The 22,168-nt window shown below is 32.6% G+C and overlaps 2 protein-coding genes across 5 annotated transcripts in view; one reads left to right on the plus strand and one right to left on the minus strand.

Moving 5' to 3' along the window:
• Positions 1 to 1,511, minus strand: part of LOC115244096 (unconventional myosin-Va) — a 24,951-nt gene extending 23,440 nt beyond the window's left edge. Inside the window, exon 1 of one of the 4 annotated variants that reach the window (XM_029821483.1) lies at positions 924 to 1,511. In XM_029821483.1, coding sequence (XP_029677343.1) covers positions 924 to 950 — 27 coding nt within the window. In that variant the 5' untranslated portion in view covers positions 951 to 1,511. The remainder of the gene's footprint in view (positions 1 to 923) is intronic. The other 3 variants (XM_029821485.1, XM_029821484.1, XM_029821486.1) reach the window with 3 other exon arrangements.
• Positions 1,512 to 3,807: 2,296 nt separating this feature from the next.
• On the plus strand, positions 3,808 to 22,103 carry LOC115244116. The gene is given in 26 exon segments (XM_029821512.1): positions 3,808 to 3,995; positions 4,712 to 4,862; positions 5,136 to 5,295; positions 5,366 to 5,629; positions 5,857 to 6,070; positions 6,137 to 6,452; positions 7,714 to 8,021; positions 8,385 to 8,711; positions 10,240 to 10,628; positions 10,778 to 10,878; positions 11,497 to 11,832; positions 11,940 to 12,349; positions 12,457 to 12,634; positions 12,898 to 13,071; positions 13,155 to 13,810; positions 13,905 to 14,042; positions 14,133 to 14,411; positions 14,667 to 14,973; positions 15,287 to 15,520; positions 15,774 to 15,941; positions 17,399 to 17,731; positions 17,937 to 18,305; positions 18,649 to 20,563; positions 20,627 to 20,725; positions 20,938 to 21,290; positions 21,522 to 22,103. Coding segments are annotated over 26 exon segments (8,910 nt in total). The 5' UTR covers positions 3,808 to 3,846.
• The last annotated feature ends 65 nt before the right edge of the window (positions 22,104 to 22,168 follow it).

Genomic DNA, 22,168 nt, shown 5'->3' on the forward strand with positions numbered 1-22,168 from the left:
ATTAAAAATATAGTTCATCCATCTGGTATATATATATTAATATACAATAAAATTTGTTTCATTTTATTCTTATGTACAATGAAACAATTGCAATAATTAAAGAATTAAAAATTTGCTTTTCCAGATGTTTTTAAAAAATATGATCGTGTAATTGAAACAGGTTGACAGCTTTCCTGCATTGCAAGTTGTTGACTTGCGGGTCGGATTTACAGGTTGACACCCCGAGAAAAATACATTCACTCCAAATGTCAAAGGTTTGCACACTTAATAATGTAAGAACAAAGTCGGATTACAGTTTCGCATGCGCAACCACATAAACTCATAGTATCCGACATCGTTTCTGCAATTTCCACTGATTGTATAACCGAGACATTTTCAGCTCCACGACTTTCCTAGTTGATGCTGTTAGGTCTCATATATCGTCTCACATATATCAAAAGAGAATAATATTATATGTGATTAAAAATACCCACAATAATAATATAATTTATCTAAGTCACAACAGTATGATTAATATTGAATTATAAATAGCGATTGAAAATCTGCTATTAAATCTGAATGAATTTTAATAAACCCTTTTGCTTATTGAATGCACTTGAAACGTATTTCACATACATATACTTCACATTTATTTTCGAACATCTTTCACAAATTCCAGAATCACGAAAGTTAAGGGTCATTATTTGTCAAATGGAAGAATCCAAGACACCGATTGGGAACGAATACCTGGAAGCTTTGATCGCGTTCGTGTATCAAGCTACATGTTGAACCGAAACATCCCCTTGAAGCGTCGATCTCTCTCGGGGGATATAAAACGATGCGAGAATTCTCGGCGCGCAATTTTACGTCAGAAAAGAGACCCTGCCATCTTCCTCGAGGATGCGCATCAGATATTTGGTATCTGAACAACTCGTGAACAATACCTTAACGTAGAGCTCCCTCGTAGTCATCGCGATCGGTCTGAGCACTTGAATGTGGTAGAAGCTAGGTCAGGCGATACCACTGCACAACACGATTATTACACACGCGGTCAAGGCGACGACGACGATGACGACGAAGCGTCTACGGCTTTGGTCGCATGCGATCGAAAGTCGCACGCGCTATGAACACCGTCGACTTGGTCGGGTTGTACACATTGTCACATCTGAGGGAGGTCACGGCATGTTTGTTTTGCTCTCTTCCTTTCCTCCCTCTCTCGATTCGCTCCTCGGGGATCCGCGGGAGAATTTCAGTTGTCCGTGCCCGCGAGCTATATCGGTTCGTGCCGCGCGATTTATTCCGCGGGAACCTGGCTGCGGCCTTCCTCCGGACGAGCGGTCCGGCACGGGTTCACCAGGCCGAGAGCGGGTTCTCGCGAAGGTCGTACCTCCACGTAAACGACGGCACTGCCGCCGCCAGCTGGCTCGTTATCGGGTTTAGATTGCGCGCCCCTCTCCGACGACACCTCGACGCCCACCGCGCGGGTGACATCGATATCTCACTCTGACGTTTAGCGAGACATGTCAGGTGGTCCTCCTCGAAGGATCGAAGACCAACACTGGCGACGTTCGATGTAAAGTGGGATCTTGGAGAACGTATGGAGCTGATGATACGAGTGCTGCTCGATTGGTTTCGCCACGACCCTCAAAATAGTTGTGAAAGTGTAAAATGTCTATTGTAAATATATTATAAAAAGATTGCAAAAAATGTTGGACTGCGGGGACTTTATCTCTTTTAAATATTTGACATCCTGGACACAATTTTGATAATAAATGTTATGATAAGTGTATGAGATGATAAGAACAAAGATAAATTTATTTCATATTTTTAATGTACAATTATAGTTTGCTATTTAAACTTAATTGGTTATTAATATTTCTGAAGATTATGCCGGTCTTCATGTTTATATATACTGTGATATAAAATAATAATGTTTATAATTAGAAGAGAAATTTCTTTACTTACACATTTCTCTATATCCAAATATTATACTTTGATAAATAAGATTTAATAATACATGTACGCTTTTATCATTACTCGTTCAATTATCGACGACTGCCTTTATAATCATTTGTTGGCAGCTTGGAACTCTACTATATCAGACTGTGTCGCCTGATGTTAATATATCTTTGGAAAAATCTTTCTCGACCGTACATATTTATTTAAAATCATTTCTGAAAAAAAATTGAAAAATTAAAACAGAAGTTTTTTTTTCAAAGCAAATATAATAAAAAAGAGAAAATGAGCGAAATAAAAAGATAAAGAAGCAATATGCTATTTTCTAATTTACACACTTTTTTTTTATATATATTTATTGCGAAAGTTAGGTTGTGTACAGACATTTGTCAAAAAACTCAAAGTTTTATAAAAAATGAATTCTTTCATCGATTCTCACTAAATTCAATATTAACCATCCTTTAATAATACTCTATTTATGTAAAAAAATTTAACCCGATATCTCAAAATTTGCGAAAGTTACAACGTGTACAGACATTTCTCAAAAATTCAAAATTTTATAAAAAATGAATTCTTTCACCGATCCTCACTAAATTCAATACCAACTCTCACCAAATTCAATACCAATCATTCTTTAATAATATTCTATTCATGTAAAAAAATTTAACTAGATATCTCAAAAATTGCGTAAGTTAGAGGTTGCACAATATATCGCGTACATATATACATACATACAGACATACATTTTTTAGGAATATGATTTTTCGACATTTTGAAACATTTTGAACACATAGGCATAAAAAACTCGAAAAAAAATTTTGTCACGAAAACAAAGCTTCCTCTATGAGGAAGCAAAATAAAGTAAATGTATAAAACATTATATATTGTATTAAAAAATAATCAATCTTTAGCAGTATCTAATCTGAATAAAGTATATAAAACATCTGTATCCATCACAGGGTTCTATACAATATACCGGGTGGTTTAGAAATACTTGAACAAACTTTGGAGATGAATTCTCTACATAAAAACAAGAAAAATGTCATAAACATATGTCCGGAAATGCCTGATTTATGAATTATATAATCGAAAGATTACATTCAATTCTCAGTATCATGGCCTGACCTAAATTAGATTTTTATCTGTAGGAACACTTAAAAGCCCTAGTTTATGCAACTGAAATTGCAAATAAAGAGACGCTTCACCAACACATCAAAAGATGCCTGCAAAACCACTCGTAACCGTTGTGGGACCCTTGAAAAGATGCGACAACCCATGATCCGAGTTGTCTATGCATGCATTGAAGCAAGTGGAGGACATTTTGAGCATTTATTGTAAATTGTGAGTAGATAAACAATTGAACTGAAGATGTATTACATTGGTCATGTGTCATTATAGATATATTCTGTCAGTTTTTGTTGAAATTTTTCGATTATAATTTATAAACCAGATATTTTCGGACACATGTTTATATGACATTTTTTTTCTTTTTGTGTAGAGAATTCATCCCCAAATTTGTTAAAGCATTTCTGAACCATCCTGTATATATGTATATTATATATAATATTATTTATATAATATATATATATTATTCTATATATATATAGAAGTCTGTGGCATCCATTATATACATTCATTCATCACATTATATACATTCATATATTCATTCATATCATCATTCATTTATAGATAAAATGTGAAAACAATAAAAGATCAAGGAATATGTGAATGAAAACAAGTTGTTTGAAACTTCACTTTATATATTGAAATTATCATGACGTTCAGTGACGTTTTTATCATATAGTGATTTATTATAAACTAGAGCAATTAATGTACTTCTTAAAAGGAATGTATATGAATATATCAGTATTAAATAGCATAAAAGATTAAATGGAATAAGTGGATAAGGTCATGGCATTTTTTCAATTGCTTCTGAAAGCTAGAAAAATCGAAAAAGCTAGGTTGAACTATGAGGATGAGAAATTGAGATCGATTGAGATCTCCGAAGGTGTCAAGCCACGTTTCACTTTGAAGCAACGTCTCCGACGAAAGAGATTAAAGTAAGCTCCACTAACTTCTTGGAGCAATTGACCTACCTGCACACAATCAATATTAATGTTAATCTTTAGAAATTTTTCTCTCTGACATTTTATTATATATTTACTTTTTAAAAAAGTGTACAAGTGTTTCTATCAGATTTTTAACGATATTGTCTATTTAACGCGCCATAAATTCTCCTTTTTATTTCATTATTTTATAATTTTTTTTAAATCGAGATGTTACGTGTAATTATATTTCTATAGATGCAGAAAGAAGGTTAAACATTTCTGGAGTCGAATAATTTCTCCCATAAAATATTCTTGGGTTTATAAAAAGATGAAGCTTCTTCGAACGGATGGCACGCTCGAGAATTATATTCTGAAGAGCGTATTCGGGTTTTTGGGCGGCATATTTCTCACATATATGTTTTTCGTATTTTTCGTGATTCAATTGAATTTCACCCTTTCGTCCGCCACGATGTTATGCTCGATTCTTGGAATGATTCTCACGCTTGGATTGGCATTTTCTTACCGTGCGAGGTGATTCCTTGTGAATTTCAATGATAACACAAATATAAAGATATAAACATAAATTATGTATGTAAAATATAAAGATTTCGAATCTATAGATTATTTCGAAAAAGAAAGATCAAAATTATCTCAAATTTTAATCCTGTTACAATATAGTTTTATTTTCTTTAATACACATTTTTCTACAAGTTCTTACAAATAAACAGGTGTGTTGTATTCTTATTGCTGCCGCAATTTTTTTCTAAACGTGGCAGACAGGCCTTGATGGCCTATGCCTTTATTCTAACTCTTACCGGACCGGGAAAAAATACCTTGCACAATACCAGTGTCCTTTCGGAGTCTTTAGTCTGTGGACAGGTAAGCTCTTATAGGTAAGTTCATTTATATATTCCTTTTATGTCTACGCATTATCCGATTGATACTTCCTTGAATCTATTATTGGTTTTATTAGTTCTTAGTTTTACAGATCATTAGATATTTTGTTTAATCAACAAATACTTATTCAAGTACTATCCGCTCCATATTACTTGAAGTATTTCATATAGATTATTAAATTCTCGTGAGATTATTTATCCTTTTTGATTTGTTATTATTTTGAGTCGCTTTTACTAATATAAATCGCATCTGTAGGAGCAGTTAAAACAAGTCTTAAAAAGTGTAATTGATTTAATAAAAGAACCGTTCTACGCTCTGAGAGACGCGATATCGAAAGTAATAAAGACAGTGAAGGTGGTTGTAAAGAAGATTAAGCGAACTCTCGTGGCTATCAAACGACTCGTGCTTAGTCTACGTAAGTCAACTTTTCCCTCGCGATTTCACGAATCCATCGATCACTGTAACTTGGAAAATGTATCTTTTAGTGAGAGTGATCACGTCGGTTTTTCAATGGCTCGGCAGCATCGTGAATATCTGCAACAAGAAATTGGGTACGCCATTCGACAGGTGTCAGAGAGTTTTCGATGGCGCGGTGGCTGACTGTAAGGCGAAGCTTGGCCCTCTTTTCGGAGGGATATGCAATTTGACGTACATCGTGAGCGCCTTGTGTTACATAGTGAAACCTTTAGACTTCATTTGCATGCTCGTGTCTTACATTGCCGATACTATAGTTGATGCTGTACGCAAAAGTACGTTTATTTTAATTAATTAATATTTTCCTTTTTCTCAAAAACTTTATAACATTATAAACTTTAAAGAATTCTTTTAAATAAAAATTTACAACTTTTGGGAAAAGACTAAAAATTTACAAAAATACAGATATATATATTTATAACTTTACAAAGATTTTAAAGATTTTCATAAACTTCACGCGATATATGGAAATAATTTTAAAAAAGATCTCATTCTCAAACAGAAATCAAAAAGTTCACTCGCCATATAAAAGCGATGTTTTACGTTAAAGTGAAATTTTCGCATTCTTTCCACTTTGAAACGAATCAAAGTAAATCTATCGAAGATATATCGACTGGTATAATTACTGAGGTGCGATCAAGGACCGATAGATTTTTAGCTGTTTTTGATTGGATGAGCTTTATGGCCACTTTTTTTATTTTGTTCATGCTACTGAGGTAAAATTAAAGATATTATTTTAATAAGCTGCAATCTAATATTTGATAAATCGAGGTATTTTCTAGAATTATACATTATCGGCATAAATGGTTAACGAACGACCGTTTCGACAATCGATATCTGACTGATGATCTGCGCACTATTGATTTGATAAGAACGCGTCAGGAAAAGGAAACCATATTACCGTTAAACCGTCGCGAAAGAAATCAATATATTCCATTAACGTCCATCACATTGATTAAGGCAGAGAAAGTAAAACTCGCCAAATCCGCAGTATTCTTGTGCTTAACATCATTTAAAATATGTATCCACATGATGGCGGATTACAGTCTTTACTGGATCCTTAGCACTATTAGGTTTCATGGACGGATCGAAACAAAGGTATCTTAATTGCAAATATTGTTTAGAAAAATGATTTGTATTCCGATATTTTATAAAGTTCAGAATACTTTGAATAGGGGAAAGTAGGGTAAAACCGGGTAGGCGAGTCAAACCGGGTACTTCTGTTTCTTTGTGATAAGTGCTACTATCTTTGGTTAACTTGTGTTATTAGTTGTAGATTGATGCCAACATTATTTTGAGATCCGTGTCCATGTGCACACAATATTTCTTTTTTGAGAGAAGTTCAAAATTTTCGGGCCAAAAAAGATCAATATCGGAGCAACAATCGAGTCGTTATGGACTTTTGCTACACAGAGCATCTGCTTCGGTAAATGCAGCATTGCATTCTGTACATATTAGAGAGTATATTGCTTTAGTTTTGATCGTCACTTTGTACGACGGATATAGCCACTTATATAGCCGCCGTATTTATTATTTTCTTCGTATTGGGGTAAAACCGGGTATTTACACACTTCATGTAATGAAAATAGGAAAAACTGTTATCCTGACTTTGTCTCCCTACAAAAAGCAGTTGGAAACAAAAACTACCCCTCAGAAAAAGAAACTACTAAAAAAAAAAGTTTTTTGAGACCCCTAAAGTTAAAAAATTAAATAAGAAAATCCTGCAGCAATGTAAAACAAGAGGATATCTTTATTTATGATTTTTGTCAATAGAATACATCTTTGTATTGTATCTTGATTAAAATAAATCTAGATTTTGTAATTGCAGTGTTTTACATATTTTCAAATGGGTACTCGGCTTTACTTTATCGATAAGGCAAAACCGGGTATTTTGACTTCTTCAAAAAATCTTGTTATCCTTGGTAACCAAATATTTTTTTTTCAGCAACTAGCCTCATTTTCTCATAATTTAAGGTACTAAAGACTAAAGACTACTAACGGTCAGCAAAATTTTTCTTACTCTCTGATTTTTTCTAGGAAGACAAATCTACAAAAATACCCAGTTTTACCCTACTTTCCCCTACATTAAGTCTTTAAATAATCACTGATTACACGTTTCATGATAAATACAAGATACATAAGAGAAAGAGACATCACTGAAAAATAAAAATACACTTGCAATATATTTTAAAAATTGAATTGCATTGGTCAAACGTTCTGTTAGCTTAGAACTGTGATTTTGTTATCGTGATTCGCGCGAATTGCTGGAATATCGGCAGTCGAATATACAATGACATAGAATAATCACGAAAAGTAATATCGCGTGATATGATGGCAAAACGTACATATCGATCTCTAGGTCCAACGACCCAATTCTATAGGCGTCTATGTGTCTGGTAACGGCTATCTTGCCGACCTTTATCGAAGCATCGTGAAAGCCTTCACGCCGCACGCGAAGGATGTGGAGATCGATATGATGCCCTGCCTTCCAGATCCCATCCCTCCGGATCTAGACAGATATACGCAGATTATGACGCTGATCGGTTTCTGTTGGATCATGGCGATATTCGAACCGTACGGATTGAGATTGCGGCACGTTGTGATGTGCAAATATTATCCGGAAAGAGCTAAGCAAAGAGCTGCTTGGTTGTACAATCATATAATCAGGTAATGCAGATGTTCAATTAGCTAACAAAGTATTTGACATATAAACATGAAATAAGCATTTTCTATATCAAGTTTTGTTCTAGTTACTATACAAAAAATATTAATAAAATTTAATCAAACAATTATACATTAAATATTACATTTTATTATTTAATTGTTGATGTTTCCATTTTATTACTTAACTGTTTTTCATCAAAATGTTAAAGATTCTTCTTAAACTGGTTTAAAACAATGAGCGAAAGTAAATCTCTTGTTTCGGCTTGCTTAATCGTACAACTCGGTTACTTTACTTGCGTTTACTTTGCGAAACATAAATTTCATGCATACAAATCGCATCTAGTTAATGGATCCAAACTCGTGCAGATCGAGAGGAAGTTTTCTGAAATTTGCACGGCGCCAGTTGCGCCGCAAGTTCGGCATGACCGAAGGCGAGAGAATCGAGAGGGTCACGTTCAGAGAGCGATGCCTGGCAATCTGCCCGTTCCTGAACAAGTTATTCCCTCGGAAGCAGAATATGTGTCTTCTGTGCGGTGCTGCGGAACGTTCCGATCAGGAACCGCACATTAAATGCGCCACACCTGATTGCGTCGGTTTGTTCTGCATTCAATGCTTCGCGGACTTGCAGAATCTCTGCACGATTTGCCGATCGCCCATCGAATACGGCGATTTGTCGGACATAAGTGAAGAAAGGTAAGTTCTGTTAATAAATTTCATATGCAGGGTTAGGTAAGTTAATTTTTTTTTTTTAACTAAGTTAAGTTTAAAGTTAATGGCTAAAAAATTAACTAAGTTTATGTTAAAAGTTACTTAAACAAAAACTCAGCTAAAGTTAAGTTAAAAAAATGTGTAAATTAGAAATTTGCACATTGCTTCCTCATAGAGGAATTTTATTTCGCTCACAAAGCTTAAGCTCCTTAAAGCAAGTGAGTTTTTCAATTTTGGCTTCCTAATAGAGGAAGCAAACTCAATACCAACTATTCTTTAATGATACTCTATTCATATAAAAAGATTTAACTCGATATCTTAAAATTTGCAAAAGTTAAGACGTGTATAGACGTTTCTCAAAAAATTCAAAATTTTATAAAAAATGGGTCCTTTCACCGATACTCATCAAATTCAGTACCAACCATCCTTTAATAATACTCTATCTATGTAAAAAAATTTAACCCGGTATCTCAAAATTGGCGAAAGTTACAACGTGTACAGACATTCCCCAAAAAATTAAAAATTTTATAAAAAATTAACCTTTCCATCGATTGTCACTAAATTCAATACCAAACATCCTTTAATGATACTCTATCCATGTAAAAAATATTTAGTCCAATATCTAAAAAATTGCGGAAGTTATAAGTTGTACAATATATTGCGTACACACATACACACATACATACATACATACATACATACATACATACATACATACATAGCATACATACATAGCATACATATATTTTTAAAAAATATGATTTTACGACGTTTTGGAACATTCTAAACACATTGGTATAAAAAACTCGAAAAAAATTTTGTCATGAAAACAAAGCTTCTTCTACAAGGAAGCAAAATTATTAACTCATTAAAGTTAAAAGTTACTTCTCTATCTAACAGCAAATCGACACACCCGACAAACTTGTACGACAAATGAAATATTCGCATTACGATCAATCATTTTCACACGACTTTAATATTGATGAATTATTTTAACTTGTGTAAAAAAAGTTAATAAGTTAACGTTAATGCATTTCAAAATAACTAGTTTAAGTTAAAAGTTAACATGTTTAAAATTAACTAAGTTAAGTTAAAAGTTATTAATTTTTCAACTTTTTAACTTCACTCTTATCTGTTTAACTAGTTACTACCCAACCCTGATCATATGTCGCATTTTCAACGAGGAATTTCGCAGAGTATGAGAGTGATAGTAATATAAGCTATTGATTGCGCATTGCGAGCAATGAATTAATACAATTTGAAAACATACAAATTATTATTTATAAATATTTTTATTTATATAAGTTTTAATAAATATTTATAATTTAGCTTCTTTTTTAAAAAATATGTATATTTCCAAAAAAAATATCATATTTGCATTTTATTACAATCTAAAAATACTTATATTTTTAGGATTAAAACATAATATCGTATAAAAATATGCATGATGTAGGTATTTGTTTCATTATGTTTGATAATCATGATCACATGATTATACTTTTGACCGCATTAGAGATTCATCGGATGATCAATTGATAGCGAAAAAGGAACCTGTACCGATAGGTATCGATATCTGTAAAGAAGAGGAACCAATTATAGAAGAAAAACCTAAAGAAGAAAAATTACCTAAAGAAGAAATAATACCGGAAGAAAGAATAGAAGAAAAACTGCCAGAAGAAGAAATACCAGAAGAAAGACTACCAGAAGAAGAAATACCGGAAGAAAAACTACCAGAACAAATACCTAAAGAAAGGATAATAGAAGAAAGAATACCGGAAGAAAAAATATATGAAGAAAGACAGAAAGAAAAAATTGACGAAATAATCGTGGAAAAAAAGGATAAAGCTGTACAAACAGATGACGATATCGATGAAAGTAGTTCAGAGTCGATCTATAGTTATAGTATGTACAATAACTATCTGTTTTTGCACTATATATACTCATATTACAAAAAAAAACATATCTATTCCAAATCTATAATTTATCTCACAAATCGAAAAGAAAGTTGATTGGAAGTCAATGATAAAAGTAATAATTGATACATGTTTTAGCTTATCAAGAAAGGTCATCACGAGAGATCGAAATTGAGCGTCGTAAAACGCCTTTCAAAGACGTCGAAGCCCAGAAAATAAGAGAAGACGTTACGATTCAAGTAAGACGTTGCCATTTCATCTCAAGATCTTAATTTATTATATATTGTTTAAAGAATAATAGGGGCTTTTCTATACAAATACATAACAAACCTTTTCCGAATTGAAAAGATATAACTGTACATTTTAACAAAAAAAAAAAAAAAATCAGACATATTCTGTATATAATATTAATTATTAAACAAAAACAAGTAGAGTTGTACAAATTAAAAACTTGCACATTGCTTCCTCATCATTTTATCTTACAAAGCTTAAGCTGCTTTAAGCAGTAAAAATTGCGGAAGTTAAAGGTTGTACAATATATTGCGTACATACATACATACATACATACATACATACACACATACACACATACATACATACGTACAGACATTTTTTAGGAATATGATTTTTCGACGTTTTGAAACATTCTAAACACATTAGCATAGAAAACTTGAAAAAAAATTTTGTCACGAAAACAAAGCTTCCTCTATGAGGAAGCAAAAATAAATCGATTTTATGAAATGTTATAATCTTCTTAGTAAAAACCTATCATCTTAATTATGCTAATAAGAGAAAAGCGAATGGACCTTAATGACCAATGTCGATAATGGAAAACTAAGCTGTAAATGTATGGTCAGATTTTTAACGACCCATTGGCGAAGGAAATTACCTCGAGCAGCGAGGATCCGACGTCCTGTTTCGTGCTGAGAGCTCGTAGGAGGCTTCGTACTAGGTTGAAAAGAAAATCCTGCTCTTCCCCGCGCAAGGACGATTCCAGCTCATCTACGTCGATAGCGAATACCGAGTCCTGGCCCACGGAGGAACTAGATGAAGAGGAGGTGGTTCACATCGAAATGGACGATGGCTCCGAGGAACTACTCTTAAAGGACGGCGTTGCCAAAGAAAAGAAACGGAGCCGCGTAAGGAGAATCCTTGCTGCGCTCACGAAAATTCCTTGGCTCGGAAAGGAAACGGTATGCGATAAAATAACTTCTTGTTACTTCACTGACGTGTATCCACTTTATTTTTAATCAATTATTTCTGCGCTGGCCATTTACAACGAATTTTCATTCCCTTTTAGAAGACCGATAGCGATAGAGGCGAATGGCGAACGAGAAAACCGTCTCTCGTAGACAGAATAGCTCGAATGCTTCCTGGAACTCGATATGTCTCGCCTGTTCGAACGAATATCTATCGACGAATCCGTACTACGAAAAAGGAAGCGAAGCGTAAAGAATCTTCTTCTTCGTCTACCTCCGACGAAGAAAATGAAAAGAGCATGCTCCTGAAAACGCGCGATCGGCAAGTAGATTGTTTACAAATCATTTCGGACCATGATGATTCCGAAGATAATATTTACAACAGAAATTATGATTCACATCGTGCACGACGCAGGACGATTTGTCGCCAACCAGATTCACATGAACGAGCTGACGTTGTAAAGTTGAAATACCCTCACGAGAAGAAATTTACGACGAAAAACTTACCGAGGTACATCGGGTAAAATTTGAAATAAATATTATTATATGATAAATAAGAATCTGATGTGCAATATAGTTATTTTGTGTTTATATCATAACGTGTAACTCGTGCTTTAGGTATCTGCAGCCGATTTCAAAGGATACGGTATATTTCGAAGTAGACGAGATCAAAGACTCGCAATTAAAGCGGAGATGCGTTCATCCGGGAGATCGTATTAATATTTTATCAGATACCAGAACATCCTTCGATAGTCAGGAGACGAATAAGCGAAATATCTCTAGTGATTATACTCGCGTATGCTATAGCTGTTTCTTAGTTCCGTGATAATCTTAATTTTCAATATCGATCTTTCGTGTGTGTGCAGTTATGAAACTTACTTAAAAATAGAAATATGTAATTTTATACGAATTAATTAAAACGTGTACATATATGTATATGTCTATTATATAATATGTATATTTCTTATATTTTATTCCCAATATTAGAAATTTTTTATTGTAAATATATTTAATTTAACTATATTGAATTATACATTAATAAAAGCTGAATTTATTTAGATTTCCTGCACTTGCACATCACAATTTTGCGATATTAAAAAAGACAATGAAGTTTGTCAATCGGATATGAGTACCACAACCAAACATAATAACGAAATATCTGAAACGAACGAAATGTTGGAAACAGACAACGAATTACTGATTATCGATTGGCAAAAATCAGGTCAGGAGATAGTGATCTTTCGATTTAAAATTCTACACGAAGAAGAGAATAGAATATTTAATCGAACTGCTTATTCGTCTAATTTCCAGAAAAGAAGATGAAAGAAGTCGCTACAAAAGGAACATCAACAGATGCTGAGATAGATATTGAGACAGATCGAAAAATTCCAGAAAAAGTTGTAATTGAAGATAATCAGAGAAAATCCTTAGCGAAAAACGGCAGAGGGATTATAGAGCTAAATGATACTGCAGAAGAAAAAGATGGAAAAAAATACTCTGTCAAAGAAGAACAAACTAAAAACCTAGAAGCGAGTAAAGACGTGAAAGCATCAAGAGAAAATGAAAAAGCTCAGTTGTACGATCCGTTAGCTAGTTTGCTGTTGTACGGCGTCACGTACCAAGGAAAAGAGCGTGAAAAATTTGTCGAGAAAAAATTAACGAAGCAACCGGAAACAGCGAAGGAAACATGTATAGGTGATACAAAAATGGCAAAATCCACGGAGTTTGAAGAAGACATTGAAATGTTGCAGAAAGACACGCAGATCATTGCGAGTGAAATTAGAAGATTTACGGAAATACCCGAGAAGAGTATCCAAACGAATCTCCAAAAATCTAAAAGATACAAGAAAAGTGCAAAGACACCGCATACTGATGCCAACATTTTTAAAGCTTGCATAAAAGAAAAAAAAGGCAAGACAGACGAGAAAAGACGAAAAAAGTGGATCGATAAATATGAATATTATAAGAAAAGGTATAAAATGTATATAAAAAAAAAAAATATTAAAAATTATTATTAATCTACGAGTCTCATACAAAAAGTGTTATAACTCAATGACATTTTACAGTGAATCTGAGAGTAGTTCACCACGAGAAGAACGAAAATCTTGTAACAAGGCAACATTAATTAAAGGGAAGCAATATAATAGAAAAAGGAAACAAAAAAAAACTTGTAATCGCGATGTGCAAACTCAAAGACATTCCAGGTAATATACACATGTTTAAGTTTTATATATGAATTTCTGATATCAATGACTATATAGTACGCGACACGCAGAAGAATTTTTCCGTACAAATCGAGCAGAAAAACGTTCCGATGTTCAAAGACATGGAAAAATCGCTTCTACGTTTAGACCAGCCATTGAATTAAGTGAAGATCGACAAACTCAGTGTAATATTCCTGACATGAGAGATGTTCGAGGAAGACAGGATGGTGCTTGCGTTTCAAAGTTTACAAACGAGCCAGAAGTTTGGTCTTGTAATGTTCAACCGCAATTTCAGGCACCTGACCGAATAATCCACTGTCAAGATTATAATTATTGGAATCAACGGAAATTTCTAAGTCCACGTAACGCGCACGTTACACGCGAACCTTACAGATGTTATAGACAAGCTAAAAATACTTATGCAGGTCAAGTTTCACGTTATGTCCCAAGTTACGCAGATGTTTGTTCATCAGAGCTTACAAAAATAAGGTATTAAAAAAGCGATATTCCAAAAACGAAAAATTATCTTTAATATTAAATTAAATAAAGTAAAACGCTTAAAAAATATATATTATAATCTTCAAAATAAGAGAAAAATTTGTAATTTTCTTATAATTATTGCAGTTCATTACAAGAAAAATCACAGCAAATGAGAAAGACAAAATACGATGTTAATATCCGCGAAACCAGACTGAAGACACCTATGTTGAAAAAATATCTACCGCCATATCAAACACCGGGGTTAATAGAAGAATTAAAAGAACATGATAGAATGAGATTAATCCAGGAACGTGAAGCTAGAAGATGGACGACTTTGAGCGCTCTTCGAAGCACGAAGGATTCTTCGTTAAACGCTAAATCGAGAGATCCTGTATCCTGTGATACTTCTATTACATGCGATGCTCATGAATCTGTCAGCAGATTAACTTCAGTAAAAAAATTTATCTTACTTTTATATTTTCTAAAAGTTGATAGAGAATTTTTAAACTTTATTATGCATTTGATATGTTTTTAATGTGTATCAATACAATTTAATATTTTTCTTTTAATTATAAATACTTAATAAATAAATTAATTAATTAATCAATTTTTTATCATATTCCTCAATTAATCGTTATGTACGGTTGTTAAAGATTGTATATTTTTATTATGATTATATATGTATAACAATGTGTAGTCACTGTGGAGATATAAAAGGTTAAAGATATATAATATCTCTCATTTTTTATATGATATTTTCCAAGGTCTCTACAAAGCTAAACGAGGGGAATAACCTTCCTTATCAAGAAACGCAAATCTTTAAAGATGTGATGTGTGAGTTTCGGAAGAAGGTGATAGAAACTGAAAGACCTCTAATATCATTATTTCAGCGTGCAGACAAAGATAAAGATTTAAAACAATTGTTTCCCCCTACGAATGAAGATCATAGAGAAATTATGTCAACGTCAAAGTGTGACAAAGCTGTTAATAGGCTTAAGGTATAATCAAAATTTAATCATATAAGCAAAAAAAAAGAAATTATCAGAAATTAGGATAGTCATAGTAGATTGCGTGTGTGTAAATTATAACTCTTAATTATAAATTATTCAGTTATATTTTATATTTTGTCATTCAAAATGCTCAAACCAAAGCAACTTGATATTAATTTACGCTCTTCAGTTGTTTCGTAGATAAATATTTTATGTTTCAATATAATATAATTAATATTATAATTAATATCTGTATTTTCAGCCAATGTATGAGAAATACGAAGAAGAGTGCAGTACAATCCACAAACTAAAACAAAGATTTCAAAGTGAATCGTTTAGCGAAATGTCATCAATTTGTAATTATCCTGGCAAATATTATCGATCTGGTGTTTCGACTTCAACCGATGAAACGGATAATAATGATGATATCTCATAAACGTATAGTGGTGTTGCCCCGAAGAATCTTTGTAATCAAGTTAGAATTTTATTATCCGAATGTTTTATAATAATTAAAGTTTCATAATAATTAAAGTTTTATAATAATTCAACAAATTTTATTTCAGGTATTGATAAGTTCTATAAAATCAACATTTAAAGAAAGGGCGTACAGCAGAGAAAATTAATTTGTTAGCATTATAGAATGTCACAAAATTAAAATACAATTAATGACAATTTGTATTATAAATGTATTAAAAATATTTGTCACATAGTTGAAATTTAATAAAATAATTAAAAAATTCGTGTTACTCGTATTTGTTACACGTGTGTTATACGCGAGTGCAATAATCATGTGCTTAATTAAGCAATACGCAGCTGCGTTAATGTATCTGTTCTAAAACGACGAAATCAGAAGTAAACAACAGATTTCTTGTCAGTAGTGCCGAACATCGTTACCAAATAATTGATTCATATATTCAATCAGTCGGCACAAGTCAAGGTTACCATATGAGAATTGATCTACTGATGCAGCTCTTAAAGCGAATAGATGATTGTATCTTCAGGTAAAATTTATTGAAAACGCTTGTTAATTACAAAAAATTTCGATTGTAGAGACGCAATTAACAAGTTAAGTGAATAATACACCGATTAATTAATCTTTTTTAAATATTATTGAAATGAGAGAGTAATAAAAAAAGTTAAAGTAGGAATGGAATTGATAATTTTTGTTTTTAAGTTGCATTTTTTAATTATATTTCCAGATTACTAGATTATACTTTTAATAATTAAAAATATTTTTTATTTTGTAATAAGTATATAGATATATACTTTTTCATCTTGTTTAACATGCAGGATATTATTTTTAGATTATTATGATTTTTATTTTTTTATTATTTTTAGTAATAAATTCCAAGATTCTCGGCCATAATGGAAAATCCATATTGAGGCTGAAATAATTCGGTTTAATAAAACTCGGAATTAATCATGTCTGACATGTTATAAAAATGAAAGGCATGTGATTTATTTTTTGATATTCTATTTTTTTGTCATTAGAAGAAGCCATCATTCAATGTCAGTATAATGTGGCAGTTAACCAAGTAGTTCAAATTTTTAAGTATGTAATAATAGAGAAAAATAACAAAGAGAAGAAGAACAGTGCATTTTATACAGTAGTAAAGCTGAAGGAAATCATGAAAAACGGTAATGGGATTAAAAAATTTCTTCGGCCAGAGGTGATTAGCACCAAAAGTCGAAACGAGCGGAAAAGCGATAAATTCTCAAACGGCAAAAAATTTAAAGACTCAAGAGACAGGACACAATATTTTTTATATCAGAGACACTCTTGCACAATACAACCGTAGCTTATTTTTTTCGTGACTTATGAAAAATCATAAGCTTTCCGTAGACGTTGATTTTGATAAAACTAGTAGCAAAATTGAAACAAGATAGGAAAAAACTTTAAAAACATTGACTTTTGGCATAATTGAGGAGAAGAAATAAAATATCATGAAAGCACAAGAGTTAAAAAATGAGGGATATGAAAATGATAAGAAAGTACCGGAAGCGAATTGCATGCGCGCTTTGAGAACATGCAGAGAAGACAAAATCAATAGAGAAACCTGCGCAAATGTATCGACGAGAAAGGAATTGCTCATGCACGATGAAAGAATCAATCCAACAAAACTGAGTGAGATAATTAACAAAGAGATAAACAATTCTATTAAAAAGATCAACAATTCTATTAAAGACGCCGTGCAAACTATCGTGAAACAGTGCTCAATGGTACCTAGGATGCAAGTATCCACTTTGAGAATTTTTCATACTGTTTCTCCGTAGATGTTTTATACTTTTTACAAAAATAAATCTAACAAAGATATCGATTCAATTATAATATCGAAAAGACCTTTTTATTTCTTCAAATTTATAATTTATTTTGAGAATAGAATTGATTAAACAAGATTGGTAAAAATAAATTTCTTTCAAATAGGAAGAGAAAAAGCCGATTTTGCATTGTTCGAAGGAGTCTGAACAAAAATCCCATACGTGTCAATCTCATATAATGGAAAAATATCGTAACAATTTGCCCAATGTTTGTAGCAATCAACAAACAACACGTCATGCTTCACGTCAGTATAATTATCTGTCCATGTGTGATAACTCGTATCCATACACCAAAACACATGAGGATACAATACTGTTGCCTGTGAAAAATAAAGTTAACAACGAAAAGAAAAATAAAAAATCACCGAATAACATAAATACCGACAATCGAAAAATGACCGGAAATGTCAATATTTATATTTGCTCGGAAGCTAAAGATAGTAGCCAGGTAAACAATACGCCAACGTATCATCATTGAATAATCTTTTTTTATATCAAATATAATATCTAAAAGTATAAAATATTGAAATGTATTATATAAAAAATTAATTGTCAGTTTATATAAAAAAGAAATATCATATTCGTTTTTCATAATTAATATAAAAAAATTTTTTTTAATTGATTATTGAATAAACCAATGAGAACAATAGCGATTCCATAAATCCAAGAAAACAAAAATATAAAATATTAAAGTTAATTGTATCTTGTAATTACTATATTACAATTATTTTACTATACAATAATACCATATAATTTTACATAAAATGCAATTATCACAATAATTCTTTTATAATTAACTATAATTAAACATATAGGAGAAAAATAAGAAAAAATCAAAACTTGGATTAAGCACAGACACAACTACTACAAATTCCAATACAACTACTGAGCAATTAAATTCACGAAGCGCCAGCATATCATCGTGCAAGCTAATAAACAGTATACAAGAAAAACGGAAGAAACTGCAAGCGCAGCAGCTGTCTAATTCTATTCACAAAAAGCGCAGTAGCCATAACATCGTTTGCGATAACAAAATATTGTGCAGCACCTCCGCGAAAGAATCGAGCGAGTTCAGCAAGGAGCAGATAAATGTCAGCGACGATGACATCGAATGTAAGGACACGATCTCATCGACCAGGGACGGTTGCTGTTGTAAGGATACTAGTTTTAGCAATATGGATCTTGGGCAGGATTTGTCGGATTCTGCAGTTCCATGCTCAGATTTTAGTGTGTGCGACAATCTTAGACGTCTACAATCTTGGACCACTATTTATCCCTCAGAAGCGAGAACCATGTTGAATGTCAGTGACGCCTCTTTATCAAATGCGATTTCCACTAACGTAGAACAGAGGGATTATGTTAAAAATGATATTCAAAGTAACGTTTGCGAAAATAATAGTGCATACACGGTATGCCATGCGGTCGATGGCAGCAGATGGTTACCAAAATCGATTTACACAGATTGCGTTACATATGATAAAGATCCTAAAGAGCATTTTGCTGACGGCTGTAAATATCGAAATAAAAAACTTCAGGATTCGATACTAAATCGTAATAATATTTGGAAGAGACAGATCGAATATAAACTATTGCAACAACCTTCCGAAAGTTGCCAAAGAGAGAACGTTGTTCGACAACGGTCTACATGTAGTTGTATTGCGGAAGAGGAAGAAGATTGCTTCACAAACGTCGAAAAAGTCGAGGGAAAGTTTTTTGAAAATGTATGCAATAATATAAAATGTTTAGAAAAAAGATCTGTTTGCCGAACACCTTCTAACAAACTGGTCGAGACTGCAACTGTATGCGAGATACCGTTTAATACTATTGGAGAATGCGTCGAGCAAACGCAAACGTGCGAGAGTATGTTCGAGGATTCAACGGAATGTCTAAAAGGCAAATGTAACAAGAATGTAAAAATATCTATTTGCCAAACATCTTCTAGTAAATTAGATAAAAATGCAACTATATGCGAGAGTGTATCGTTCAGCGTTGCTAGAGACCGTTTCGAGAAAATGCAAACGTGTAAAAATACGTTCGAGAATTCCGTGAAATGTCTAAAAGATACTACTATGTACGAAACAACGTTTGGAAATTCCGAAGAACTTACACAAGTAACGAGAGTTTGTAAGAAGTTTGTTACTGAAGAGTCTCCGGAAGATATCACAGTTTGCAGGAGAATGTTTGGCGAACCAAAAGTGTCTCCGGAAGAAGTAATAGTTGGCGAGGCACTTCCTGACGCCAAAGAAGTCCCAAAGGAAACAATTTGTAAGAAGATTTCTGACTCGAACTTTGTTAACCAGGACAATGATAAGAGAGTATTCTTAAACGATGCAAAAGATAACCTTGCGAAAGAAAATGCAAATAGCTCCAACTTAAATATTCAGAAAAAGAACAGTGAAAATGCTGAAAGAGTAATACAACTAGATAATAATGTTGCCCTTAATAATTTTACGGAAGAAACATGGAAGACTCTTGTCAATAAACGAAAAACGACAATACAGTTATCGCCTAATCAAACAATGAGAAATCATTTTCAGCAACTAAATAAGGATCCTATGACACAAAATTCAGCATCAGATAAAGTTGATCAATCTGAAGAAAGAACGCAAGAAGAATTGAAAGAAGAAGAAGAGAGCCAAGATATCTCAAAAGAAAGAAGAACGACAGAGGAAAAACCGAGAGATTCATTCTTAAATCGATCAGTTAAAAAACTGATCGATGTGATTAAACTTGGTAGGATGAAAATTAAAGAAAGGACAGAAACAGAAAAAGATATACCAAAAAAAATAATTGTAGATGGCATAAAAGATGTTGGAAAATCGGACACTGTTTTTAAAAAAGATAAAATTAGTGAAAGAATTACAATGCCAGTAAGATATCCGCTCACAAGCAGAGGTAAATTATAAATTAATTTAACTTGACAATTTAATTATATAAAGCTTTCATAATTGCCCTTTCATAAATCTTTTACGATATTTTGCATTCTCTGTGTTAAGTTATTTAAATCAAAATATAAGCTTATAGAAGGTTTTAATATAAAAATATATAAATAAATATTATTATTTTACTTATTTTGATGCAATATTGTATCAATTCTATATTTATAGAAATGACTAAGAAAGCTGGAAGACCTATTGCAAGACTGAAACCAACTGCACCGGTAACTGACTTTGCAGTTTCTGAAGAGATTAAGAAAATGGTTATTCCTAGCACGAATAAGACAACGCCTAAATTATTGCGTATTATTGCAGAGAAAAGATCACATCTTCCCTTAACCGTAACGACGGTTGATCCTAAATCTCAAGAACTTAAAGAAGAATTTATTCCTGTTGATGTTATTGAAAAAAGACAGGTCGATCAAGAAGAAATCCCAGAAGAAAAAGTAGTTCCGCAAGAACCTATTCCTGCAGAAATCGCGAAAGAATTAAAAGCAGAAGAATTAATCGCGGAAGAATTAAAAGCAGAAAAATTAATCGCGAAAGAATTAAAAGCGGAAGAATTAATTGCAAAAGAATTAAAAGCAGAAGAATTAATCGCGAAAGAATTAAAAGCAGAAGAATTAATCGCGCCTGAAGTAAAAGTTACCGAAATTGAAACAAGTGTTAAAGATATTCCAAAAGATGTTACTGATGAAGATAAAATTCTAAAAGATATAGATGAGATAAGCAAAACTTATGTGGCCTGTCCACAGAAGAAGCTAGAAGAAGAGCTACAAAAATCTATCCCTTGTAAATGCATTCTACCTTCTGAACCGAAAGATCCTTCGTGTTCGATTGCCACATGCACAACGATCGATGTATTCTGCCCGCAGAAGAAACCAGAAGAAGAATCACACGAGTCTATCTCTTGTAAACGAGGACTATTTTTCGATCTGAATAAATGCCCATGTTCGATTGCCAAATGCTCAAAATGCAATAACACTCTCGAAGATAGTCTTCACAAGGATAGTGAATTTGAACAGAAAAAGAATTACTGCGCGTATTGTCGTTTGTCGATAGCACAATGCACTTGTGTACCGACACAATACTTGAAGAGTTGCTTGAAGACTGATAAACCTAGATTTTATAGTATGTCACCTTCGAATATAAGTTCGTATTACTGCAGGAATTGTTATGGAATGAAGAAAGAATGCATGAATTGTTGCGGAACAAAAGAAGAATGTAGAAATACTGCGGTCCATTGTCAGCTTCACGAAAAATATAAATGGTGTACAATGCGTAACAATTCCAGGACAATTGATAAGTGCAGGTATGATGTAGTAAAATCTTCTTAGGGTACTGTGTAAAATTAAAGATATTTATAAATATCGAAACAATTTTTAGAAGTTAGAAATTTAAA

This window comes from Formica exsecta, unplaced genomic scaffold (assembly GCF_003651465.1).
Source record: "Formica exsecta isolate Colony F162 unplaced genomic scaffold, ASM365146v1 scaffold8, whole genome shotgun sequence".
Taxonomy (NCBI): Eukaryota; Metazoa; Arthropoda; class Insecta; order Hymenoptera; family Formicidae; genus Formica; species Formica exsecta.